We start from the raw sequence: 26,559 nt of genomic DNA on the forward strand, positions 1-26,559 counted from the left end.
AAGGGGTTAATATCTGAAAATGCTCAAGGGATATCACGGGGCACCCTCCTGTATTTTGAAGAGGTACCCCCAAGCTATAAGAATCAGCAGAGAAAAACTTTACCTGACAAAAACAGGTTCAACACCGTTGCTCCTGGACTAAACATGAACCAGATTCAGCACCGTGGCTCTAAACTGGGTGAGGGAATATAATGGCAGCGGTATGTTCAGCTTTGTTTAGAGTGTTGACTGCTGAGTCAACACTAAAGAAAGCTGACCCTGCTAGGTACACTTGAGATTTGATGGTGAATTCCAAAGGGAGCCAGTAGGAGGGCAGACTACAACTTGTGAAAGATGGGGAGGGAAGATTATGACAAATTGAGGTTGTTACAGTCAGACAAAACAGAAAACATTTTTCTGACCTGCAGATGATAATAACTGATGATAATATGTTGAACTGGAACTAGGGTCGTTACAGTCTGAAGATATTTCAGACCAACATTAAGGTTCCCATAATTTTACCACCTATTTCTCTCTCCTCTACTAAATGTGACCTGAGGTTCAGTTTTGCCTAAATATGTACTACCTGTCATTGCCCACTAGAGTAATGTTAGAAGTATTGGCATTCAGAACTTGACACTGGGTGACTAAATCAAGTTAAAGTTTACTTTATTGTCATTGCACACGAGCACAACGACTGACTTGAAACAAAACTGACCAGTTATTGTCTTACTCACCGGTCTTCATAAAATGTTAGTGACTGTGAGTATTGGCGAAACTTTTTGGAAAGGAAAACCAATACCTAATAATAACTAGAAATGGTGCTCAGAGAGCACAGACCTCTGCCCGTTAATGAATCTTGTGGCTCTGTGCGCACGTACTTGTGTGCGAGCAGGACATGTTTTGGTATTGCTACATTCGTTAGGTTGAGAGCTTTATGTCAGTCTAAACCCCGTGTCTCTGACCTTCCCAAGTCGACATATGGACAATGAAGTAAAAAAAAAAAATGGAGGTGGCTCCATGGAGGTGGCTGGCCATGTTTGGGTGGCTCGTGGCTCTTGTGATTCAGATCCACTCCAGAGCTTAATGGATTCTAAATTGGCCCATGCTACACTACACCCTTCCACCAAGTTTCATGAAAATCAGCATAGTAGTTTTTGCTTAATCCTGCTAACGGAAAAATAAATAAACCAACACACGTCACTGAAAACATCATCTCTCATCGCTGGAGCGGAGGTAATTATTGTACAATGTCATCTGTGTGTATGTTGTCATAGTTCGCATGCCTTATCAATCGGGATTGTTCCAGATGAAGGTCATTCTGCTAACTACTCAGCAGAGTTGCTCAATGTGGGAACAAGGACAAAGGAAGTCCACAAAGGACAAAACACAGAATAGGCTCTATAGAAAGAAAGGGGACACAGCTACGGTAGTAACACTCACCTAATGTCCTTAAGGCAGAAGGCACAGTCAGCTTTGAATCAAAAGTTGCAAAAAAATATCCCGCACACTAACTTGCAATTCAGGTTTAATGTTGTAACATTTCAGTATAGACCTTCATTTGTCTAATGAAGGTCTAGTGCCGAAACCGAAAACATTAAACTTCAATTACAAGTTAGACAGTGTGCGGGATGTTCTTTTGCAACTTTTCATTCATTCCTCTCCTATGCACCTGCCTTTTGAAACAGATGTGAAACAGGTGTGAAATATTATCTTGTTCACAGTCAGCTTTCTTTGGCATAGTGACCTTTGGTGTAATGTGTGTTGGCACGGTTTGATTGGAATGGAATACAAGTAACAGCATGACGTATTCGTCAAGCCATGTCCCCCCTGTACTCAAGACTGCTCTAATTACCCCCTTCTAAAAAAAGCCTACCCCTACTGTAATTTACTCTGGCAAATTACAGGCCTATCTCCAACCTCCCCTTTTGTCTCCAATGTGTTGGAAAAAACAATTGCAGCACAGCTCCAAGAACATTTCCTCCTCAACAACTAAACCTCTTTGAGAAGTTCCAGTCTGGCTTCCAGCCGACTCAGCACTGAAACGGCACTACTTAGGGTCACAAATGACCTCTTGATGGCAGCTGATGCTGGCTCCCCCTGCCCCCTCATTCTTTTGGACCGGACTACAGCGTTCATTTGACAAAGACAGGTGAGTAGGACTGGTCAGTTTGGTTTCCTATTTGTCAGACATGGTAGAATATGTCTCCCTAGGGGTGCCCTGTCTCAGATGTGCACAGTCACCTGTGGTGTCCCTCAAGGATCTGTTCTTGGCCCCATTCTGTTCATCCTCTATATGCTCCCCCTCGGTCGTATCATCAGCAGGCATGAAATAGCATTGCTATGCTGGTGACATCCAGCTGTACTTGAAAACTGCCCCAAGTCCTCAGTTATTGGCTTCAAAGAAGACCTCTAGTCCTCATCTGAGGTAAGCCACTACAGGTCCGGGGGGATTTCATCCCTAACCCAATGGCCCCCCGGTCAGCTGCGGATCAACGAGCCTTGTCGCTGATCCCTACTACACAGCACAGTATCCCTTTGTCCCAGGTCCCCATGTCCCTGTGTGTTCAATCGCCACAACGCCCACCATGGTCCCCTGCCACCCCACTATGACGGCCCCTTCCTGGAGCAGGGGGCCAAGCACCTGGTGGTGGACGTTGGTGGCAAACCTGAGCATGTCTCAGTGGACACGGCCATTGGGGGTGGCTTGACCTCCACCCCCTACGGGCTCTTTATTATATTATATTTCTTACTTCTTCCTCTGAGCCACTGTAGCCGGCCTATTAAGCACCCACCACGCAGACTTTAGTTAATCTGGGGGCATGCATATGGTGGACACTAATAGGTGACTAATTCACCCTGGAACTCTTGGATCGGATGGGGAAATGTTGTTGTCGATGGGCTTTGCCCTTCCTATTTTTGTCTTTTTTTCCTGTGTTGAAATTGATTAAATGCCTGACGGAGAGTCCGCCCAATTCTCGACTTGGCTCCCTCCAAACTCTCTCTGCGCTACTAAGCCTACTTTCCAGTTATGGCATTAAGGAAACTCCCAACTAGTGGCACCAAAAGCAATATGCAATAATATTACATGAATAAAATAGAGGACAACCATACCATACCAACCAACCATAACATACAGCACAACCATTTCACCTTTTACATGTTCCTAGAAAAAAAAGTATTCCAATTATATACTTTCAGGACCATAATATTCAGGCACTAATACCTTTTCAAATTAATCCACCCAACCCTGTGTGTTGGTTCTACACGGTTCTCTTACACGGTTCCATTTGCTTTATTTTGAAGAATATTAATTCAAAGTAAGCTAAAATAGACACTCCCTGCATGCGTTTACCATGCTATTCACAATTAAGCTAGCAGTCAGATGAGTCACTTGTTTTCGTTTGGTTCATTTGAGTCAGTGCATGTCTGTGGCAGAGAAATACGTGAATATGTATTAATATTTTCATATGACCCTATTAACATTCTGGTCCCACTAAAGTTTGCATTGTGGGTTTGCATAGCTTGTGCATCAAAGGGATAAGCGTGTAACCATATACCATGTATGTGTATGTGAATGAAAGAAGATAAAACACATTGGAGACATAGTTACTGTTTGTAAGACCATTGAGATGGATAATACAGTAATCAGGGTTTTGTCATTTTATATATTTGTGTATTAAGTGATTTCTATCATTAAGCTACTAGATATATACCAAAATATAAACTAGAAACATGTTGAAAGACAAAAATACCACAAATCTTTGGTCACGTTGGGTGGTACCAATTTGTGAAAATATCAGTATATATCAGTATGACCCCTGGACTACTACCCTTGCACTGAAAATGCAGGAGCATGAACGATACACACTCACTCGAAGACAGTGACGTTGGAACTATTTTCTGAAGGGGGCGGGGGGGGGGGGGGGGGGGTGCAGACCGTGTCTCAACAGCTAGGGGTGTGTGTGTGTGTGTGGGGGGGGTCCTAGTAGGCTAGAATTTTCTGTAAACAACTATTTTTGAGTGACAGTTGATTCCATGTCCCGTTCATGAAGTCCGAAAAATGATCCAGCAGTAGAATTTTTTCTGCACTTCTCTGCTCATCTGATCAGTGCATTTCTATGGGCAGGACTAACCTTAACAGCCGATGTGTAAACATTCCTGGCTGTACAAGTGATTAATCTGTCTTGTTCTGTCCTGAAATGTGGTCAAATGTGTCTATATGTGTGTCTATGTGTACTATAATAAAAGCTTGGTTGTTTCAGCCTAAATATTGCCCACTTATTTGCTCTCTCTCAAATTATTGACCTTTGTTGACGTGTTAAAAAACATCAGCCTAGGCTACTGTAGTTTTCCTGTATGTTTTTTTTACATATAAAAATGCCACTGCAACGCCCTTCTGGTGCTGTGAAACCTCCTATCAGGACATGCTTTGAAAGCGCACCCCCCAAAAAATAGTGCGCGCTGCGCGTGCGTGCTTCGTTGGTCTTGACTTACCCGGTTCTAGGACCCACCAGACGCCACTGCGGTCTTATAAAGCTTCCAGTCTCTCCTTCTCGCGTTTGAGTTGATGCTACTGCTGTGGGTTACAGGAGACCGTGAGCTCGAGCAGACAAACCGGCGGTCCACTATTGACCAAATTGTGAAGTAAAAGCCTAACTTTACCTTCAGGAAATAACGCAAGGACCAACAACTAGGACAGCCAAACAAACAGATCGCAATGTCAGAACAAACGGATTTAGTCTATTTGGTTACTGGAGGTTGTGGTTTCCTTGGTCGACACCTGCTACAAGTCCTGCTCGAGAAGGAGGATAAACTGACGGAGATCAGGTTGTTCGATAAACAAATCGATTCAAGTCTGCAGGATCGGAGCACGGGTAATCACAGGCTTTTGGTCTTGTTCCCTGGCGTAGATGGCCACGTTTAGCTAGCAACAGGCGACCTAAATAGACACGCAGTTTCCGCAGCACGAAGAGAGGCACTGTAAGAAAAAATGTTTGAGTAAATTATTCAAATAATTTTGGTTATTATCTTGAGTAATGGAAAATGGTCAATACCCGTGAAACCTGAATCGTTTGGTACTTTTTTGTGCATAGCTACCAATTGGAATGCAGAAAATAGTCTAAAGTTACTTGATCAAAGGCAGTAACGTGAACATGCTGTTCAAAAAGCATAGCTATATATATACCTATATGCCTTGTTTTATTGATGACACAAAAATTAGTGCAACAGATCAGTGAAACTCCTCTATTGTAATTTTCTTTCCAATCTTGCTGTAATTTCAACTGCTGAAACGCCAAATTTCCTCCCAGGGGCCGTCCATCCATCCGTCCGTCCGTCCATCCATCCATCTATGTAATTTTTTTATTGTTGGTACATTTGCATAGGCTATTACATAAACAAAGATTTGGTCATATATTTCTAGAGTTATGCGATGAGGGGGCTAATTAGAACATGGGTAGGTTAATCTGAGTACCCAGAAGTTCTCACTTCACAGAGTTGGCTAACTACAGTTTTCTTCTTTAATGGGTTGGATCATTTTTTCATTTAGTCTCGACTATATGCTCCCGATGACATTATTCAAATGCATCTGTATTTTAAAGGTAGGTGCTGGCTCCGCCCCTATGCCCTTGCTTGATTTTTTTAGTGTTTCCTTCCAGACTAGAACAGGTCAAGGTCTAGGTCAAGTGGAATGAGTGAAGACATTAGTGGATGTCACTGAGGGGAAATTAGGAAATAGGCTGCTCCATTTGTTTGTTCTCTCTTAAAGCAAGCGGCTTGAGAGGGTTATGGCCACAGACCAGACCGCAGCTAATCTCCCCAACGTCTCTGTTCACTGAGAATGTCCCACTTGATCATCATAGAAAGTCACATCTGTTTCAGAGCGACAGTTCGTTGAATAGCAGTAAATCTTGTACTATACATGTCACTGCTTCTAATTCTGAGAGCAAATGAAGTCACCCCTTTAAAGTAGACTACTGTAGTTATCAGCCATAGAACACCTTTAATGTTAAATCCCCAGTGGTCAATGTGTCCATTAAGTTGGCTGGTAGCAGCAGGCCAGGAAGGGATTCTGTTGTGGTAAATAAACTGCACTTATATAGCGCTTTTATTTAAAGCGCTTTACAATTAATACCTGTCGTTCACCCATTCATACACACATAATAATTAATAATAATAATAATGATGATAATGGTGCATTCAGTCGGTGCACAGTCTGGATGTTGATGGAGCTCTTTGGTTGGAGGCCAACAGTCTGCCTGTAATCTGAACCCATAGCTTCACTTCAAAAGGAAACTGAGAAAATCATTGGATCTCTTCTTACCAAACTTGGTTTTATGTGGTCAACGTTTCCAGCAGACTAGCCACCAACCCCAGGCATTGACCATGGAAGAGTGTGTATAAACATCAATTTGTCCAGTAGCTGTAATAGGCGAATAGGGAATTCCAGCTTTGGTGTGATGGAAATCATCAAAGAAGTACTTCATCAAAGAAGTAGTGAAACATTGTTATCTAGAGGGCAGGAGTAACCACAGGGAGGATCTGGACTCTGGAACCACAAAGTCCACGTCACGAAGTACTTTGTAGGCTATGTGCTTCACTTATGGCTTCCAGCGCCATAAGTGAAGCGCATAGCCTACAAAGTACTTCGTGTCGCGGACTTTGTGGTTCCAGAGTCCAGATCCTCCCTGTGGTTACTCCTGCCCTCTAGATAACAATGTTTCACAGCGATAACTTAGATCATGCAGGGACACACTGTACGAGTAATGGAATTAGTTATTCACTAGAGACCAGTGGCGGTTCTAGCTAGTTTTACCTGGGGTGGCAAAAGGTTGGCACTTGGCAGGGGTTCCAGTTGGGGGGGCAGAGGTTATCTCTCCATACACATTTAAAGTTCAGAGATGGCAACTGGGGTGGCAAGGCTTTTTCAGGGGTGGTAGCTTCCACTCATTGCCACCCCCTAGAGCCGCCGGTCCTAGAGACCAACTTTTAACCATGTTAACCACAAAGCCTTTCTAGACTTTCCTGTTAATATCCTTACCCGCCTAAGCTCCAACATCCAGTGATCCGTTAAGAATCTTGGAGTGACCTTCGATAGCGCTTTTAAATATGATAAAACAGATCAGCTCTGTAGTTAAAACCAGCTTTTTTCAGCTAAGACTTAGCCAAGACTAAGGCATATCTCTCCCCAAAAGATCTAGAGAGGGTAATTCACGCTTTCATTACCTTGCGTCTAGACTACTGCAACTTTCTGTATGTGGGCATTGACCAGTCCTCACTCAGATGCCTGCAGCTTGTCCAAAATGCAGCAGCTCGCCTTCTCACTGGCAAAAATGCGCGACCACATCACCCCAGTATTGGCTTTATTCCACTGGCTCCCTGTCCGCTTTCGAATTGATTTTAAGCGTCTGCTATTTGTTTTTTAAACTCTAAATGGACTGGCTCCTCTACCTGGTTGAACTCTTGCACCGCCACACCCCAGCTAGAGCCTTAAGGTCAGCTGACCAGTTGCTACTGGACATGCCCAAGACTAGGCTTAAGTCCAGAGGTGACGAGCCTGTGCAGTGGCTGCTCCTCGGCTCTGGAACAACTTGCCCCTCCACATTAGATTTGCCCAGACCCTTGAGGTTTTTACATCTTTATTAAAGACCCACTTTTTCTCCCTGGCCTTCAATTGTAGTTGAGCATGACTCCCAGGCTAGTGTGTGTGTTGTTGTCTTTGTGGGTATTGTTGTGTTTGTGTGTATTGTTGTGTTTTGTAGTATTATTGTTGTAATTTATTTCACCTACCTGTACAGCACTTTGGTCGACCACAGTCATTTTTAAATGTGCTCTATAAATAAAGTTTGAGTTGAGTTGAGCGACTGCATTCTCTTTCCCAGATGTAAAATTAATTTGACCTAGCTCTCGTTGGCATAAATGTTTGGTTAGATGAGGTCTTTCAGCGTTGCAGATTTATTACTTCAGTGTCTGATTCCTCTATGCAACTACCATCTTGTTTTGTTCTCTGACCTAATCCAGTTTTAATGCCTCCGCCAGGCGACAGCCTGGCTGGAGGCATTATGGTTTCGGGTTGTCCGTCCGTACGATGTTTGTTAATGCAATATCTCGGGAACGCATTGATGGAATTTCTTCCCCTTTGTAACAAATGTTCACTGGCACTCAAGGATAAACTGCTTAGATCGTGGGGGTCAAAGGTCAAGGGGCAATGTGACCTCCCAAAAGGTGTTTTTGGCCTGATTAACACTATCTCAAGCAGGGTTATAATAGTTTTGCTTTTTTCATTATTTTTTATTTTTTATATCGTTTTAACTTTGTGTTCAATTTCAGTTTAGTTTTAATTAGTTTTTAAAGCAGATTTGCTAGTTTAGTTTATTTTTTATTTTTTGATAATGCTTAGTTTTAGTTTAGTTTTTATTAGTTTTAGTATTAGTTTTTTTTTTTTCTGTGCTAGCCTCGTGAGACCATCCTGATCTCGTGAGCTCATGTTGTTTCACTCTGTGCAAAACAAACCATCTGGTGGACGTCAGATTACCTCTGCGCAGGGGCACAGCTAAAGAAATAATGGAGGATAGATTTCATATCCACCCAAAATACTAGGCTTATCTATGGAATGAAAAAGACTAAAACTAAGGACATTTTTTCTACAATTTTAGTTTATTTTAGTTAGTTTTGTAAACACACAATACAGTTTTAGTTAGTTAGTTATCGTTTTTTTGTAAAGCCTAGTTTTTATTTTTATTTCAGTTAACTAAAATGTTTTTTCACACCTAGTTTTCATTTTTTAGTTAGTTTTCGTTAACTATAATAACCTTGATCTCAAGAAAGGCTTAATGGAATTTGTTCATATTTGGGTAAAATGTCCAGTTGGACTCGATGATTAACTGATTGCATTGTGGGGGTCAAAGGTCAATGGTCACTGACCTCACAAAAGGTGTTTTTGGCCTGCTGAACACGATATCTCAAGAACGACAGAATTTGTACATATTTGGCCAAAATGTCCAGTTGGACTTAATTCGATTAATTGGATTAGATTTTGGTATTCAAATGTCAAAGGTCAGCTGAATGTTCACTGCAACTTGCATTGGGTGGAGGCATTTAGCCGCTACGCGGTTTTTCTAGTTTTTTCTTTCTTCATCCCATCTCTTTTCCCCTCTTCTCCTCCCTCCCCTCTCCCTGTCCCTCTCTCCTCAGAGCGGGTGAAGGTGGTGGTGATTCAGGGGGACATCACAGATTACTCCACCGTTTTGGAGGTGTCTCATGGGGCAGCTGTGCTCATCCACACAGCCAGCCTGGTGGACGTCTGGCACAGAGTACCAGAGTCTGTCATCCAAGCCGTCAATGTCCAAGGTGAGTCTTAATGGCCCGTACAGGCCTATTACTTGTAAACTATTATGTAGGTAGCCTACTTATTCCAAGTGCTCTCGTAGTTTATTACCGTGGATGCTATAGCAGTAGCTAGCCATAGGTTCGCATTACGATGTGTTCATCTTAAAGCCTAAAATAAAGCCTCGCTTTTTGTGACAAGTTGCTCCTCTTCTGATGTCCTGGTCCTTACTGAGTGGTAGAAACTATAAACACTCGTTTTGTCAGAAGAGCAGAGATCAAACTAAACGCGAAGGGGAGTGGGATTCTGCCAGGGAGTCAGAATTCAGCGTAAGCTGTGTTGCTCAGTTAAAGAAGAAAAATAAAATAAAGGGAAAATGATTGTGGACCCGTTCCTGGGTGTCATGAAGAGAACAGCCCAAAATCGGCTTGAATTCGTGTAGTCTGCACAGACCCTTAGAGGGTGATAGGTTAAAAGGCAGGAGGGAGATGGGAGAGAGGGAGAGCAGAAGAATTGAGAAATGAAGGGGAAGATTGTTTTTGTCTTGGGTGGGGTGGCTGAGTTGCCGGTGTGATGTATAATAGTAGTTGTAGTCTGTACCCTCTAAGGACCTGGGCAGACAAAAAGATTGTTTTTGTCTTGGGTGGGGTGGCTGAGTTCACTGTGTGATATATAGTAGGGGTGGCGTTTGCTGTACCACAAAAACAAGAATTAAGCAACACTAGCCTCAAACTGAATCCAGCTATCTTTGTAAACAATAAAAAACGGTTCCCTGGAATTGGACCTCCACTGATGGGGCCTGAAGCTTGCAACATGCAGGCATTGTGGTAACCCATGATTTTTATGGTTTGCCACCTCTCCATTCCACTCCTCTGAAACACGTCTGAAGATAGAAAGCAGATACCAGCCTTTCTATTTATGTTTTGATCTGATCACCTGTTCTGACCTGCTTCGTTATGGGTTTAGGAATGTCTTATGACATTTTTTAGCTATGAGGAAATTTTAGGTATGAAGAAATGCAGTTCTGTTCTCTACATTATTACCTATCTAATGATCATAACTGACCTAATCCTCATAGGGTTTCTCTTAGTTGGTCTCATTCATGAAACGTTAGTAAATATGTGTATGGATTTGGACTCACTTCAGCACCTATCAGCCTGCAGAGAGCTGACATGGCACAGACCAAGAAAGAGAGAGAGAGAAAGAAAAACTTCTCCGAGGCAGAGATTGAAGTTATTTTGATTGATTGATTGATTGATAGAAAAATGATTTTATTTTCCTCAGTTAGCAGTGGCGTGACAGGGACAGGGAAATCCAATGCATGGAAGGAGGTGACAGACGACGTCAATAGTCTCCTCAGTTCTCAGAACCATCCAAGAGGTGAAATGTAAATGTTTGACATGACAATTGATGCAAAAAAAAAAGCTACAGGAGGAGGAGACCCTGCCCAATCACAGCTGTCTGCTGCAGCAAGAGCATTTCTATTCATTTTGCCTCTTGCAGAATTGCATATTATGCAGATCAGCTGATTATGTCATCTAGCTACTGGAGAACTGGAGAACCAACAGCTGCTTACCTTAGAGAGAAGATGGCAACACTACTGGTTAGTAGGACGGAATGGTAAATGGACTACACTTACAGTATATAGCGCTTTTATCCAAAGCACTTTACAATGGCCTCTCATTCACCCATTCACACACCAATGGCGGCAGCTGCCATGCAAGGTGCTAGCCTGCTCATTGGGAGCAATTTGGGGCTCAGTGTCTTGTCCGACATGGTCAGGAGGAGGCGGGATTCGAACCAACGACCCTACGATCAGTGGACAACCCACTCTACCATTGAGCCACAGCCGAACCAGCTAGCCATAACCAGTTAGCTCACAAGTTCACAAGCATGGAGGTATGATATAAAGTAGCCCAATATCCAAGTAGCAGCAGCTTCCATAACATAATGGTAGCTGTCAGTGGCAAGCAGTTCTATATCGGGAGGCTACACACCCTAGGAGCTTCTCACCTGTCCACCGGTGAGCTGTATGTAGCTGAACAGCGCCAAGCTTAAAGCTTAGAGTGCACTGTATTTTTATTGTTGGCCTATAGTAGGGCTAGTAGGTAATAATGCAAATAAAAATATCAAGCATAACATGGAGGCATGGAAAATGCAAGCCTTTAGGTCTTGGCCTTAAATAAACAGAACCAAAAACAATATAAGATTAATAAAGATTACAACAACGATATATATTTTCAATGCACTATGGACTTTTTGTTCAGATCTCCACAGAACTCCACAGCTCTTGTTGCTCTCGGTTACCAAAACGTTCCTCTCGTGTTTTCTCATGACGAGTAAAGGGCTGAAAATAAAAGGAGTGGAACAGAAGTCTGAAACGGAATGTGACAGCAACAAGAAGCAGCCTATTTCTCGTTTGAAATATGTCTAGTTGCATAACCGGGTGGAAACATCACGGTTAATCTTGGATGGAGCTGTGCGCACTGGTTTCCAATGGCATGACTCCTCAAGTGTCCAAAAGTGCAATCTTGATCATTGTCCAGGAGCCAAGCTGTGAGGCGAGGGACTAAAATGATTTAGGGTACCCAGATGTGGTTCCAGGGTTTTGAAATTGGGGTCTCTGTGTGTGCATTACTGTGTGTAAAGCAGTGTTGAAATTATAGTAAGCCTAGCTAGGATATATTCTAAAGAATTATGAGAAATAGGCCTGCCTCATATCAAATTGCTTGATTGTTTGATTTAAAACAAATAACAAACAAGTCTCATTTCACTTTTCTGTTAAATCATGCAGAAAATGCCATTGAAATAGCTGTTGAAGGAATAGAGAGAATGCCTATTTTCTGCCACTTGTAAGCTATATTTTGATGATCTTGGACACATCACTAAGGTTATGCTCATGCACTAAATTTGATTGCCTTTCATAGGGAGCTATGTGTGAATGGCATTGAAATAGCCATTGAAGGAATATTTTCGGCCTCATGTAGGCTGTATTTTGATGACGCATCACTAAAGTTATGACAACAAACCCAGCAGTTTCCCTTGGTGCTTATTTCTGCAATACAATTCACACCATTCACACCTACTGCACTATTTCTGTCTGTCCAACATTTTGACGGTTTGCTGCTGAGTCATAATTCATAACAAGAAGTTTGCGCACACAAAATGATCATCACAATTCTTCCCTTTGGGCCTATTTCCCTGTCCCGTCGTAAAAAAGTTTATTTACAGCGCATTTCATACACAGAGGCAATACAATGCTCTTTACAGAGAGCAATGGGGGGATGGACATAAATCCCACCCCTACATTTTCCAGAGGGAAGCAAAAAAACAGTTCCCCCCGGGGGCCGAAAAGGTGAGCTGTAAAAATTCTTCCCTGACCTCTCTCAACGAGATGATCGAGAAAACTCCTGGAAAATGTTTGTCTATTGGCTAAGAGCATATACAGAGCAGTAAACATGGGCTAAATACTTCATAAGAGAGACATGACTAAAAGTAGAGTGCACAAATAGTTACAGAGAAGTTGCCTACATGGTCGGCCATTATGTGTTAGCTATCCCTGTAGTCTCTAATGTGATATTTAAGTGAATCATATAACTAAGCACTTAGCAGAACAGGCTCATGGAGAGTGACGCAAAGCAGAGGTGGGGAGACAGAAGACACGAGGGGGCAGGGGGCCTTTCCAGGAGCCATTAGGTGGACCTTGGCCGAGGACGGGCTGGGGTTCTCTGGGACCTGCTACAGGATGGCCTTCAGGAGATGGAGAGTGTCCACAGGACCTGTTAAGAGTATGAGAGAGAGAGAGACACTAGGGAGGAGGGGGGAGGACAGGGTTATTGGCTGTATTGGACATCCACAGCAGACACGGGGGTATCTATCGGACTCAGGGTGGTCTGCGGGTGACAGTGGGGCATCCACTGGACCTGGTTAGAAGGTAGGAGGGAGACAGAGAGGCACTAGAGCGAGGGGAGGCAGAAAAATGTTAGTAGCACGCAGAGCCATAAAAGCAACACCGATATTAAAACAGAATGTGCCAGTTGCATTGCAACCAGTATCTGTATACACATCTAAATATACACAGTGCATAACAGGATATACACCACTGTATGCAGATGATTCACAAGCAGGCTGGAGGCTGCCTTTCTGTGTCTCTAGGCCCTGGCTCGTGACGGTTTTGGGGTTTTGGGAGTCAGAACAGACTATTTTGTTAGGCAAAAACATCAAACGAAACAAAAATATGATCCACAAGTCTTAGCCCCTCATGTGATTGCCCTACTATTCTAGCTTAAGATATCTATACTGTATTGTAGAGAAGCAAAAAGAAAGAAACATTAAACACAGGATATATGACTCTGAAACATATATTGACCTAAAATCATTTTTCTAGGCGTTATTTTCTCATGACATGACTAATATGTGGTTGAATACTCTAAAGTTCTAAAATAAAGCAAAACATCGAAGCAATGTTTCGATCATTTAGTGAGCTTATTAAATGTGTAGCCTATGTAACGTAAATGTCTATGTGGGTGGAACTACAGTCATGTACCATAAAGACTGCAGATGTCAGAAAACATTTCAAGGCCAAATTTATTCAAAGGTCGACAAAAAACATAAAGAATTGTGTAAAAACAATGCAAATACAAATGATGCCGCTTACATTACAGGGATCATTAGGAATCATTCTAGCGTTAGTTGCAGTACATTCATTGCGAGTTGAATTGTGGGACCTGATGTGACAGGGTTTGTTTTGGTCTAGGCGAGTGATAAGTCACGGTCAGTCATAGCTGCTTGTACCAGCAGTAATAAACAGTGGAGGGACTACTGCCTCTTGTGGTGACACCAGAGAGATGCAGGTGTTCGATTAATCGATTGACCATTATCATTTACTGTATGTTTGCATTTTTTTGCTTCCAATTTTCCTTTTCTTCCATTTAATCTTTAAGAAAACACACATCATACTATGCTGATTTCCAGATTGGAATAACTGCTTTACAGTCTTGCGAAAAACTGTGATTTTCTTGACTTGCAAAATTAGCCTATATTTTAAATTGACAAACATCCTATGTCTATGGTCATGGCACAATTCAAACGGGATCAATAAATTATTTGTTTATCGTCGTTATTGACTAGCGTACATATTTTTTCCTAAATAAGGTCCCATGGGACACTTAGGCACTCTGCCGTGTAGAATCATGTTGAATTCCCATTAATTTTACTGAGAAAAGATAGATAAGATTAGATATCTGTATTTGGGCAAAACACAGACTAGAATGTGATGTCAGATGTGTAGATTATACCTCATGATGATCTTGGTTCTTTATCTCTGTATTTGCTTCCTCCATCGAACTTGAACAGGAACTGTGAATGTGATCAATGCCTGTGTGGAGAATGACATTCAGTATCTGGTCTATACCAGCAGTATGGAGGTGATTGGCCCAAATCTTAAAGGAGACCCCTTTATCAGGTGAAGTTAATAACTGCAATCTTAACTTTTGTCTGTTTTTCACTTGTGCTCTCTGCTTGTTTTACAGCATCTTTGTCTTGATGTTTTTCATCTTGATTCAATTTAATTCTCACAATCACTCGTTGCCAAACATGATTTCCCATCATTATACTTCCTCTGGCCTGTATGACTACGCACGCACACACAAAAAGATATAGAGAGAATCTTCTCTTTTAACATTATAATTACATAACTATATAAAGGGCCTTGGCTAAAGAGGAAATACATATCAGTAACCCCTCTTTCCCCCTCACACACACAATTACTTTGGCATGTGTGGTATGTCTGAAACGTATGCAATGTTATTGTGGGTGTGGTGTTAAAAATGGCTGTGGTTTACAGGAACGTGTGTATACAGGAATGCACACAAAGGTTCTTATTAAAGGTGCATGACAATAATAATTCTGCACCTTATTCACCTTAGTCAGTGACACACATCATATATGTGTGTGTGTCTTAAGTTGTAATATTGTTTTAAAGAGAGAGAAAGAGGAAAAACTGGGGAACTAGACAGGACCTTTCTCTTGCTGACTGACCCTGGGTGCTCTACAATTCCTCCCTCTGACAGTCTTTTTTTCCTTTTGGAAGTAATTTAGTTTTCAGCTGCTTCACAGATGTTTGTTTAGGTGCATTCTCTCTTACTTGCGTACTTGTCTAGTGTCTCTCTCAAATGACCTCAGACACATTACCTGGCTGATTAGAACACTATCAGCTTTTGTAGGCATGACTGGCTTTGCCCAGACGAGGAGAAACCCTCTATCTCTTTATCTCTGCTCTCTTTCTCTCTGGTCTCTTTCTCTCTGCTCTCTTTCTCTCTGCTCTCTTTCTCCCTCTTTTGAAATTCCATAATTGGCTAATTCTATTGGAGCTGATTTATTTTTACATTCCACGCATGAATGCAGAGTGCTGTTCTTGTGTCCTAATTGCATTATCTCTCTCTCTCTCTCTCTCTCTCTCTCTCCCTCCCCACAGAGGTGATGAAGACACATTTTATAATGTGTGTCATGAAATGCCTTACCCCAAGAGCAAGGCCAAGGCCGAGAAACTGGTCCTCGAGGCCAACGGCACAAAGGTACTATTATGCAAGGCATTCACTCATCGCTGACCACACAAAAAAACCACCTACATACGCTCCACGTCACACTGGATTTTTTTGTAAAGCGGGCCATTCAGATAAGAAATGAAGCAGCTTTTTCAGTAGAAATCTGATGCAGCTTTTTCACAGTCCTCTCCCTGGAGGCCCTGCAGTCTACGTTGAGCAATGCTCAGCCTGGCATATGTTGCTCTACCCCTCTGCTGCCTTAATGAAAACATATGTGTTATTCCAGATTTTCTACAAGTTTAAGTATTTTCATTCATTAACCTTTACCAGCATCTTAAGATCTCTCCTCTTTTCTTCTCTCCTGTCCTCTCCCTGCCTAGCTGAAAGGAGAGGCATGTTTGTATACATGCTCTCTGAGGCCCACAGGTATCTACGGGGAGCACCACCAGCTGATGAAGGACTTCTATAAGATGGGTGTGCGGACAGGGGGATGGGTGATCCGGGGTGTCCCAAAAAATACAGAACACGGGCGGGTCTATGCAGGTGAGCCTGCATGCCTTCAACACTAGATTATGCTCTTAGTCACTTGTTTTAGGAAGGAGGTGTACTTATGAGTTCTGGCAAGTAGCAGTACACTGACATTTCCTACGTTAAATGCAATTATTGTTAAGTCGCTTTGGATAAAAGTGTCTGCTAAATGACTGTAATGTAATGTGAGCCTCGGGAGGGTTGCTTTCAAGTATTCTGTTACAGATTACTGATTGCCTGTTTAACTGGACTGCACCTGGGCGAGGTGCCAACTTGTGCCTTATAGAGTGCAACAGTGACACTTTTGAGTGCTTCAGTTTGTTTGTTTTTTCCGAATTATGGTGCAAAGACATTTCCCATTCCCATACATACAGACAGACAGCAGTGGACACCCTACTTGCGCGATTCGCAATGGCACAAGTAAAAATCTGTAACATAATCTGTTTCAGTGACTTTTGAATTAGTTTTCATTTAAAGGCCATATATTGAAATAAGGAATGAATAAAATACATTTTCAATGGAAAGTCAACGGCAACAGTGTACATGCGGCAGACGGAGGCAGAGCAAACCACTGTAGTGAGACAGCCCCGTAGCTGCACTAGCAAGCAAGCTAGTCCTGCCTGTCTATCAGTTAATGCTATCTACGTTAACTTAGCAAGGTCTGTCCAGTTAAGCAGCATGGCTTTGCATTTCGACAGCAGTGAGTAAAACGATACGAACTTTTGTTACCTCCAAATGCTTCAAATTTGGAACTTGGCAAACAAAAACACATTTCTTTCTCGTAAAATGTGAATGTAATCATGTGAGTAATCACCTTAGTGTTCAGATGCACAGTATCTGTAATCTGACTACTGTCTCTACTGGCGCCGCTGTGAGGCGCGTACTGTAAGTAGGATGTTCACTGCTCTGTGTGTGGGTGATGTGTGGGTGTTATGTATGTGGGTGCAGGCATTTAAAAGTGTCACTTTTCTGTGTTTTTAAATCCAAAATAGGTCACTTATGTGATTCGTGCAGATCCGATGAGAAATGTTTTTGTGTGTGTGTGTGTGGGGTGGGGGGGGGGGGGGTCGAGAGCCTGCCAGTCAAAGCGACTACATAGAAAGACAATAAATCTGTGAGTGTGGACTTTGGGACTGGGCCAACGGAGCACGGAAATCTGATATTGTGGAACGCGTGTTTGGACACTTCGACATGTGGACAGGAAGAGTCGGGATTCGAACCGCCGACCTTACGGTCATTGGACAATCTGCCTCCTGAGCCACAGGCACCCCAAACTAAATTTATACTTTGAACTTTATTTTGTTCACTCTAAAATAAATAAAATTGATTTATATATATTTTTTTAAATTGTCATTTAGTATCTTATTAAAAAAAATCCCTGCATACCCCCAACCCTCCTAGCAGGTCTGTGTTTTTCTCTTTTCATGCATCCTCCTCACCTTTTTCACCCCTAACCAGTTTGCATGCCTGGGGTGGGTGGCTGGCTGGATGGGCATGTTGTTCGCACAATAGCTCAAAAACAAATAACCGTATGATGTTCAAACTAGGTACATATATCCTGCCCAAGGTACCCTGGACCTGATAAGATTTTGGAGAGGATCTGAATTAGAGGGCGGATCCACTAAGTATTGTTCTCTTTCGCTGGGAGTGTATTGGAGTTATTTATACTTCTAACCGTCCACCAGAGGGCAGCAATGACTACCTCTCTCCATTGCATGATTTGACCATGGAGAACTACAGATTTGACGTTAAGCTCCTCGCAAACATTTTTTGACTGCAGTATCTTCAGTAGCGTGTACTTGACAAACACATTCAGGGGATTTCACACCCATATGGTCCAGCTTGGTTCCAGATTTAAAACTCTTTATATGAGGGTTTTCTGAAAACTCAGTGGAGTGAGTCACTTCTGATCGGAAGCACAAACAAAATGGACGGTCACTTGCGGTCTATAAGGCGCAAGTTGGCACCTCGCCCGAGTCTAGTTTTCTCTGTAACTGTAACACATTCGTTTGGTAATTTGATTATGTAACACGGTACATGTAATCCATTACTCCCCAACCCTGATAGTTAGGCTATGCTTCATTATGTTATCAGTCATCTTTCTTTTTTACAGGAAATGTGGCCTGGATGCATCTGCTGGCAGCTCGTGCCCTCAGAGAGTCCCCCCACACACTCGCAGGTGAAGCATTCTTCTGCTATGACGACTCCCCCTACAAGAGCTATGAGGATTTCAACATGCAGTTCCTGTCTGCGTTCAACTTCCGTCAGATCCGCGTGCCCTTTCTGGTGCTGTGGTTCATGGCTTTCCTGAATGACCTGCTGCGCTGGGTGCTGAAGCCAATGTGGAGCTACACTCCACTGCTCAACCGTTATACTTTGGCTGTGGGCAGCACCTCCTTCACTGTGCGCTCAGACAAGGCCCAGCGTCACTTCCAGTACCGGCCGCTGTACGACTGGGACCAGTGCCGGGCCCGCACTCAGAGATGGGTTGACACCTTTCCCCTAGAGGGCAACAAAGACTCCTAGTTTGGACTGAACCACAGTACCATACATCACCACGTGCCTCTGACCCCTGGAACACAGTCTTCTGCACTTTCTTTCAAAGACACATTACATGACAGCATTACAGTCTTATTACACGCATTAATATATAATACACATTAATATGTGTTTTAATAATATTTTAGTCATTTATATTTACTTAATTATCATATGTATCTAAATGTTGTGAATTTGTATTAGAGACATGAAGGAGTGACTGACCAGACTTACTAGTGAACTGGTTGCAGTAAGTTTGTTTTAAGGTTGCGCTTACTCCTTTAACATTAGTTAACTGTTAGGATAGGCTTTTGTAACAAACTTTTGTATTTGTAACAAAGACAATTGTTATTAACTTGAATTTCATAATACTATTTATGTTTAAATGTATAGCAAAAAAGTGTATAAATACATGTTTAATTATTTAATTTTATTCTATAGCTCATATATGGAAACAATAGCTCTAATTCAAAACAATATCTCTACAACAATTGTTTAAGACATGCAATTATTATCCAACTTATCTTGTATGTATGCTTTGCAAAAAAAACATTTTAATACATTCAACCGATTTTTGAGAATTTAATACTGAGACTGAGATTCATTACATAGACATATCCATAGAAAACTGTTAAATCAATGTACATTCCCAACCAGATGTATTCAAACTTAGGCTGGGTTACCATAGAGATTCCAGAGTTGATCTACAGTACCGTGCAGTGTTATGAAACCATGTGTTCACTAGAATGGAAACATTTCATCACCCTGATGAGGTGGTCTGAAACTGAAGCCAGAGAGAAGGGAGTTCCCTTTAGAAAGAAGGGATTCCTAGTTCCTAGAGATGTGGGTGCCCCATTGGGTTTGGTTCTCCATAGCAATCGCCACAATATTTACTATAAATGTGGAGAACTCGTCAGAGGGAAGCACTGTAGAGCGCCCTGGGTCAGTCAACAAGATTCAGGTCCTGTTCTGTGCTGGAACTAATGACTCAAAAGAACAAACGTTTATTTTGTGTGTAGGTGGGTGGGGGGGTTGTTTTTATGTCTGCATTCCTCTGTAAAACAAGTTTGCCTACTTTGCCACTGCCGGTATTCATGCACAGTCGCACAAAGTTAATTAAAAGTGTAAGGTGATATCTGTGTTGACTGGGAAATAATAACACAAGTCATGCTTCTAATTTTACCTTTAATTTCTTTGATTTTTCAACAATTTAGTCGAGATAATTCCCACTCTGAATGAAACAGCATCAATTATATAAAGGATATAAATAAACAGCCTTCATCACATGAATCAGGTTTTTAATGAATGAACAATCTTTTAATAGCCTACACAAATAAACTAATTAAATCCAGACCTTTGCTTTCTGTCGAAGGACATGGTGAAGGCAAGGTAGCTGAAGGCAATGTACTGTAGCAGACAGGCACGCCAGTGGACCATGGCATGCCAGGCGTGACACAGAGAGGAAGTATCCACCAGCTGTTGGCTGTTTTGTATTATATCATTTTCCTGTGTTTTGAATCGGGTAGTTGTGTGGCTTGAGTTAGGCTCCAACAGAGGATATGGAAACAACCGTGAATCACGTTTTTAATGAATGAACATATCTTTTATTACCCTACACGAATATCATATTATCCTATACCTATTAGGCTATTAGTGTGCTTGCTCACAGCAAGAACACTTGTGGTCTTGCATAGGCTACTTGTTATTCCTCTTCCGACCACTTTTGATCACTACTCACACAGACTCAGTTGCATAAACTACTCAAACTGACAAGTTTATAAACTGTGAGTCGTGAGAGATTTACTTTCAGCCCTCACTTGGTAGGCTACTTTTTTCAGCTACAGTCGATACTACCTTCAAACTTACACTCACAATGACAAGCTTATTGATGCATTATACTCCTATTTAGATAGCATTTATACTATTTTTATATACTTGCATTAATAATAGGCTACTATTTAGTACTATTAAAGGTATCTAAACTAGTATGCCTGCTTTCAGCAAGCACACTGTAGACCATATACACAAATCCAGACATGCTGGCAGGTGCACACATTCCACTGTTTTTGGCTGTGTGAGATCATGTGTGTTTTAGGAACATGGATAGAAGGAGAAGCATGCCATCTACTGGCACCAAGAATATGTAGAGAAATTGTAGGGTTGCTAAGCACAACAACCTTCCGCTGGTGCAGGACAATATAAAAAATTGAGGTCTGCACAAACAGCTACTCCATTATGAGTCAGACGAAGACCCACCTTGGGTCGAACGTTTTTTGTCCTCCTGTATTAAACCTTATAATGGAGTAGCCGTTCACCCAAAAAATATATAGGCATTAGTGTATGGCCAGTAGTAAAGGGAAGCAAGTGTAGTATAGGAGCCGGATAAAGAGGAGCTACCACAATCCGCTTTCACATTAGACATTTATAAGATCATGGTTGAAAAGTTTTACAAGAGATTTCTCAAATGGTATTATTAAAGATATACTTTATTAACCATATGTGTGTTTTACATTTTTGCATATATCATTAATTAATTACTGGTTTTGAATATGAAATGACCAATGACAGTCATCAGTGTACTGTAGGCCTAGTCTTGAAAGCCAAAGAGTAAGGCCCAATCCCAATACTCCCCCTTAGCCCTAGCCACTAGTTTGGAGTGCCCTCGACTGGGTAGTGGCCATTCAAGCGTCAAGTTTGAAGGGAGGCGCCCTAGGTGAGGATGCGCGTGCGTGACCACGGGCCTGTCACTGACAGGGGCGCGCACGTTGCTGTCACAGCAATAGGAAATGCAGGCTGCTGCTGTTGGTCGCGTCCCAGCGATAGCTACAGTTACTATCTTGATAAAGGGATTTCATAGGACATCAGCTTCGAAATGAAACAATAGCACACAAATGAATGCCTGTTTCAGGTGAAGAGGCTTGCTGCTACCATGTCTGAGAAGAGGACTTAACCAACTTGGAGAACCTGCTAGCTAGGCTAACAACACCTCACTATTAGCCAGCGAGCTAACGTTAGCTGGGCTTGTTTGGGGGACATTGTGCCTCCTACCCGGCTCGGTCGCTCTCGCTAGCCTCCTTTTCGACAATAGAGTGCCGCCCTTTCCGAGTTTTGATCTTACGGAGGAGCTTAAGGAGCCGGAGCTGTGGGGGGGCCGCGGACAGGAACCCCCTGGGCGTCCAGGCGGACGGATCACGTACACACGCGGGCCGTGGGTGAGTTCACTCTGAGTGAGTTGAGCTAGCTGGCTACAGAGAGGGAGCGGATGGGCAAGGCCGTGGACTATGGTATGGCCAGGGCCGTGGACTATGGTATGGCCAGGGCCGTGGACTATGGTATGGCCAGGGCCGTGGACTATGGTATGGCCAGGGCCTGACAGAGACGGAGCTGTTAGTAAACGATAACATTTTGTGTGGCTTTGAGTGAGGTTGTGTGTCTTTGAGCGAGGCACCAAGAGAGGATATGAAAACAAGCGTCACTTAGCTATAGCTAACGTTATCTGGTATAGTGAAGTTAGCCATCCTCTCCTTCTTGTGGTCGGCTAGCTCGTTGGAATCGACCTGCTGGATCAGCAGACCCCAGTGCCGTAGGCTACAAGTTTGACACAGCGACAGAATGTTTTGATGTGTTTCTAATTCTACTGAATGTAGATATAGCTGACGGTATATCTACATTCAGTCATATACACTGATTGATCACCATGGTTATGAACATCCCCGCTGCACCACCGTGCACTACTTCAAAAGAATTTCCACGATTTCAAAATATAGCTAGTCAACTGCGTCTGCTGCTTCTCTCTTCTTCTTTTTTATTTTATTTTAAGAATGGGGAAGCACTTGAGCTCAATCCAGGTACGAGATTGGAAGTTTTTAATTTGCAAACAGCAACCTAGTCTCCACACATTTTCTTGTGTTAAGCAAGGGAAATAGTGTTAAGTAATAATTATGTAGAACGTAGCAGCTTTGTTCCAAGAGCTTGCTTTAATATATTTCATATGTGATAATGATTTGAATGGACTGAATTGAGCATGTATACATTTGGTCTGTTTTGTCCAAATTAAATGTATCTTTGTCCTTTCCTCTATCCATCAAGGAGTGATCAAAGAAGAGCAATGGCCGAAATCTCCGCCCTAAACCCCTCCCCTCCAGCTCTAGGAGACCCCCATGCTTCCCCAGCCATGCCCTCGCCTTCCACAGCCCACCCCGCCCCCGGCTGCCCCCCCAAGGAGAACCCCCTCCCCAAGTCGTCTCTCTACCATGACAAAGCCCTGAAAGGAGCTTCCCCTGCACCCCAGGCACCTCAGTCACAGGTGCAAGGACCTCCCCTAATTCCCCCCAAAACTGTCCAGCCAGAGTCAACCTCGGAGAGTCTGGTCCCATCACCAGTAGATGGAGCTATGCCACAGAGTGATAAGGGAACGACGGGGACCGATGTGGAGACGGGGGGAACCCCAGGTGTGGCCAGGCCAGTGGGCAGTGACCTGGAGGTTATTGAGCCACTAAAAGCCAAGACAGAGATCCTGGTGCAGGTCCCAAGTGAGATAGAGGGACAGGGGTTAGCAGAGCAGACAAGCCGCTCCCCTGATCTTAATCCAACTCCTAATCTCTACCCCAGTGTTCACGTCACCCAGAATCCTCATCTAGCTACTGATGGGGCTCCGTCTCTGATGAGCCCATCTGCAGCCCCTTCTTTCATCTCTCTCTCTCACTATTCTCCTCCCCGGTACGCCACCCAAACAATTGCAGCCCCAGTCCCAGTCCCAGTCCCAGTCCCAGTCCCAGTCCCAGTCCCAGTCCCAGTCCCAGTCCCAGTCCCAGTCCCAGTCCCAGCCCCAGCGCCAGCGCCAGCCCCATCCCCAGCCCCATCCCCATCCCCAGCCTCAGCCCCAGCCCCAGCGCCAGCCCCATCCCCAGCCTCAGCCCCAGCCTCAGACCCAGATGCAGCTCCAACCCCTGAAGAGAGAACCCCCCAACCACCGCAAGAAGTCCCTAGCCCTCCCCCTCAAAACCCCGCCCAGTCTCCGAGACCCGACGCTCCCAGCAGCCCCTCCACAATCAGCCCTCCAGTCCTGGTCGTCCAGGAGGCAGCTCCTTCCCTCTATCTGCCCAGCCCTCGCCCTCGCCCGGCCCCCGACACGCTGAGCTACCTGGAGTCAGCCAGCCTGATGTCGGGCACTCTGGAGTCTCTGTCTGGGCTGGGGGAGGACGGGAGCTCCGTGGGCTCCGACTCGGAGATCAACGGCCTGGCGGTCAGACGGACAGACAAGTATGGCTTCCTTGGGGGGTCGCAGTATTGCGAGGGCAGGTGGGTACATCCGAAAACACGCATGCTGTAGAATCAGAACCATGAACGAGAGGCCTGTTGGGTCCTGATTGACCACTAATGACACACACAAAAAAATGACTACTATCAGCTAATATACTATCTTGCCGTGTATCTGCATCTGGGTAATGCCACGACTAATGCTACTGTCTGTGTCTGACAAAAGTAGGACTTCGACCAGACACTGATATGCATTCGTGTCTGATCCTGGCCTGGCCTATCGCTCTTGTAAATCAACCATCTTGTTTGGCTATCCTGTCCAAGTCACCCATCTTGTCCCCTAAGTGATCTCTCGCTCCCTGCTCTGTCTGCCCTGTCCTCCCTCTCTAAACATATCTCTTTGTCCTTCATCTCCCCTTGTTGTGAGTCAGATAGTGCTGATGGGGCTTGTGACTCTACTTACTGTCTCTCTCTCTCGCTCTCTCTCTTGCTCTCTCTGTCTGTCCCTCTCTCTCTCGCTCTCTCGCCTGTACACTCATTCAGGACCTCTCTGTCTTCCTACAAATTCCTCGCTCCTTCCCACTGACAATGTATTAAGTGCACTTTCCCTGTTGTAGAGCTGGAACCAGTATTGATCACTCTGTTGTTATTGATCAATCAAATCAAACTTTATTTGTATAGCGCATTTCATACACAGAGGCAACACAATGCGCTTTACAGAGAGCAATGGGGGGGTGGGCATAGGTCCCACCCCTACATATTACAGAAGGAAGCAAAAAAAACAGTTTTACCCGGGGGCTAGAAAAGTGAGCTGTAAAAATTGTTCCCTGACCTCTCTCAACGAGACGATGGAGCAAGCTCCTGGAAAATGTTTGTCAATTGTCTGGATAAAGTCTACTGTAGTGGCCCATTTCAGTAGCCTGGTATGACCATCCCGATCTAGCGAGCTCACTGCTTCGCTCCGCAATATGGGTCTGGCCTTCGCCCCATAGAGAGCGATTATGTGGGAGGGGGTACTTGCCTTGACAGACAAACACCTTCAGCCAATGAGCGTTCAGCAAACTTTTGCCAAATCCAGTCGGAAGAACAGCAAAAACGTCTTTTCCACCGAGAAACTCCACTAGTGCATACTCTTGTGTGAAGTGTTGTGATTAAGTCTATTTCTGCAATAACTGCACTTATTGCTGCGTTTATTCTTCTAATGTTAACGTTTTCACTCGTTGCTTCGGGTGCCGCCATGTTTGTTTAGCGAGCGGCAGGGAATACGAACCAATCGGGCTGCTTTCCACTGTGGGGCGGGACAGAAGTTAAAACGCAGTCCCTGATTGGCCCGCTATGGTCTGGATTTTGGCATAATCGCTCTGGAGGAGGCGAAGGCCAGACCGTTCTGCGTTAGTGAAACAGAATGTGAGCTCGGGAGAACGGGATGGTCGTACCAGGCTACCATTTCAGTGCCATTGTCAGGGCCTTGTTTGTAATTCACTTGGAAGGATGTGTGTTGTGTAGGGATGAGCTGTGTGATAGAACCCCTAACGTGATGCACATTAGGGATGAGACAGTATGGATTTTTCCGGTACGGTACGGTATCTAGTTACACGGTACGGTTTACGGTATTTCACGGTATACGGCATTTCACCTCCCCAACACACATAAAAAAACTTTACAAAACAAAGTATTTTACTTTGAAGGAAAACAGCTTTATTGAACATTAGTGTGTCAGTTTATTAATAGCAAGCTTATATTAAATTACAAAATTAACTGTTGCAAGCAACTTGAAATGTGAAGTTTCAGCAGCGCATTATTGTGTAATACCGTGAACGTAATACCGTAAATACAGGGAATGTCACGGTTCTAATACCGTGGACATTGTATACCGCGGTTCACGGTCTCATCCCTAGTGCACATTCTGTTTCATCATGGGTCTTGGACTGGGGGAGGGTTGCCGTTCATTAAGTCAGCTTTGTATCTCTGTTCCAGTGAAAAGGAAGCCAGAGTGGATGTCGCAAGACAGCGTGAGATGAAATGGCTCGAAATGTTCAACAGCTGGGACAAGTGGGTCTCACGACGTTTCCCAAAGGTATCTACTCATCTTGGTCGTTACTTGGCGTGTGTTGCGACGGGGGTATACCTGGTGGGTTGATGGGTATGTGTGTTTATGATTATTAGACTGTGTATTGTAAGATTGTGTGTGTGTGTGTGTGTGTGTGTGTCTGTGTCTGTGTCTGTGTGTGTGTGTGTGTGTGTGTGTGTGTGTGCCCTCCGCAGGTGAAGCTGCGCTGTAGGAAGGGTATCCCGTCGTCTCTCCGGTGCAAAGCCTGGCAGCTCCTCTCCAACAGTAAGGAGCTTCTGGACAACAACCCTGGCAAGTTTGAGGTACGGCTG

General features: G+C 43.7%; 2 protein-coding genes across 2 annotated transcripts in view; both read left to right on the top strand.

Annotated features, from left to right (window-relative positions):
* Window positions 1-4,543: 4,543 nt before the first annotated feature.
* Window positions 4,544-20,204, top strand: hsd3b7 (hydroxy-delta-5-steroid dehydrogenase, 3 beta- and steroid delta-isomerase). The gene is made up of 6 exons (XM_084448934.1): window positions 4,544-4,856; window positions 9,175-9,330; window positions 14,663-14,771; window positions 15,783-15,882; window positions 16,233-16,395; window positions 18,494-20,204. The coding sequence occupies exons 1-6, from the start codon at window positions 4,700-4,702 to the stop codon at window positions 18,904-18,906; spliced, it is 1,098 nt and encodes a 365-aa protein (XP_084305060.1). The 5' UTR covers window positions 4,544-4,699; the 3' UTR covers window positions 18,907-20,204.
* Window positions 20,205-22,180: 1,976 nt separating this feature from the next.
* The window catches only part of tbc1d10b (TBC1 domain family, member 10b), a gene marked incomplete at its 5' end in the record, with an annotated part of 11,993 nt that continues 7,614 nt past the window's right edge, over window positions 22,181-26,559 (top strand). Inside the window, 5 exons of the mRNA XM_084448449.1 lie at window positions 22,181-22,274; window positions 23,064-23,450; window positions 23,829-24,219; window positions 26,155-26,254; window positions 26,443-26,550. Coding sequence (XP_084304575.1) covers window positions 22,181-22,274; window positions 23,064-23,450; window positions 23,829-24,219; window positions 26,155-26,254; window positions 26,443-26,550 — 1,080 coding nt within the window. The remainder of the gene's footprint in view (window positions 22,275-23,063; window positions 23,451-23,828; window positions 24,220-26,154; window positions 26,255-26,442; window positions 26,551-26,559) is intronic.

Source organism: Borostomias antarcticus (genome assembly GCF_949987555.1).
Source record: "Borostomias antarcticus genome assembly, chromosome: 14".
NCBI classification, from domain to species: domain Eukaryota; kingdom Metazoa; phylum Chordata; class Actinopteri; order Stomiiformes; family Stomiidae; genus Borostomias; species Borostomias antarcticus.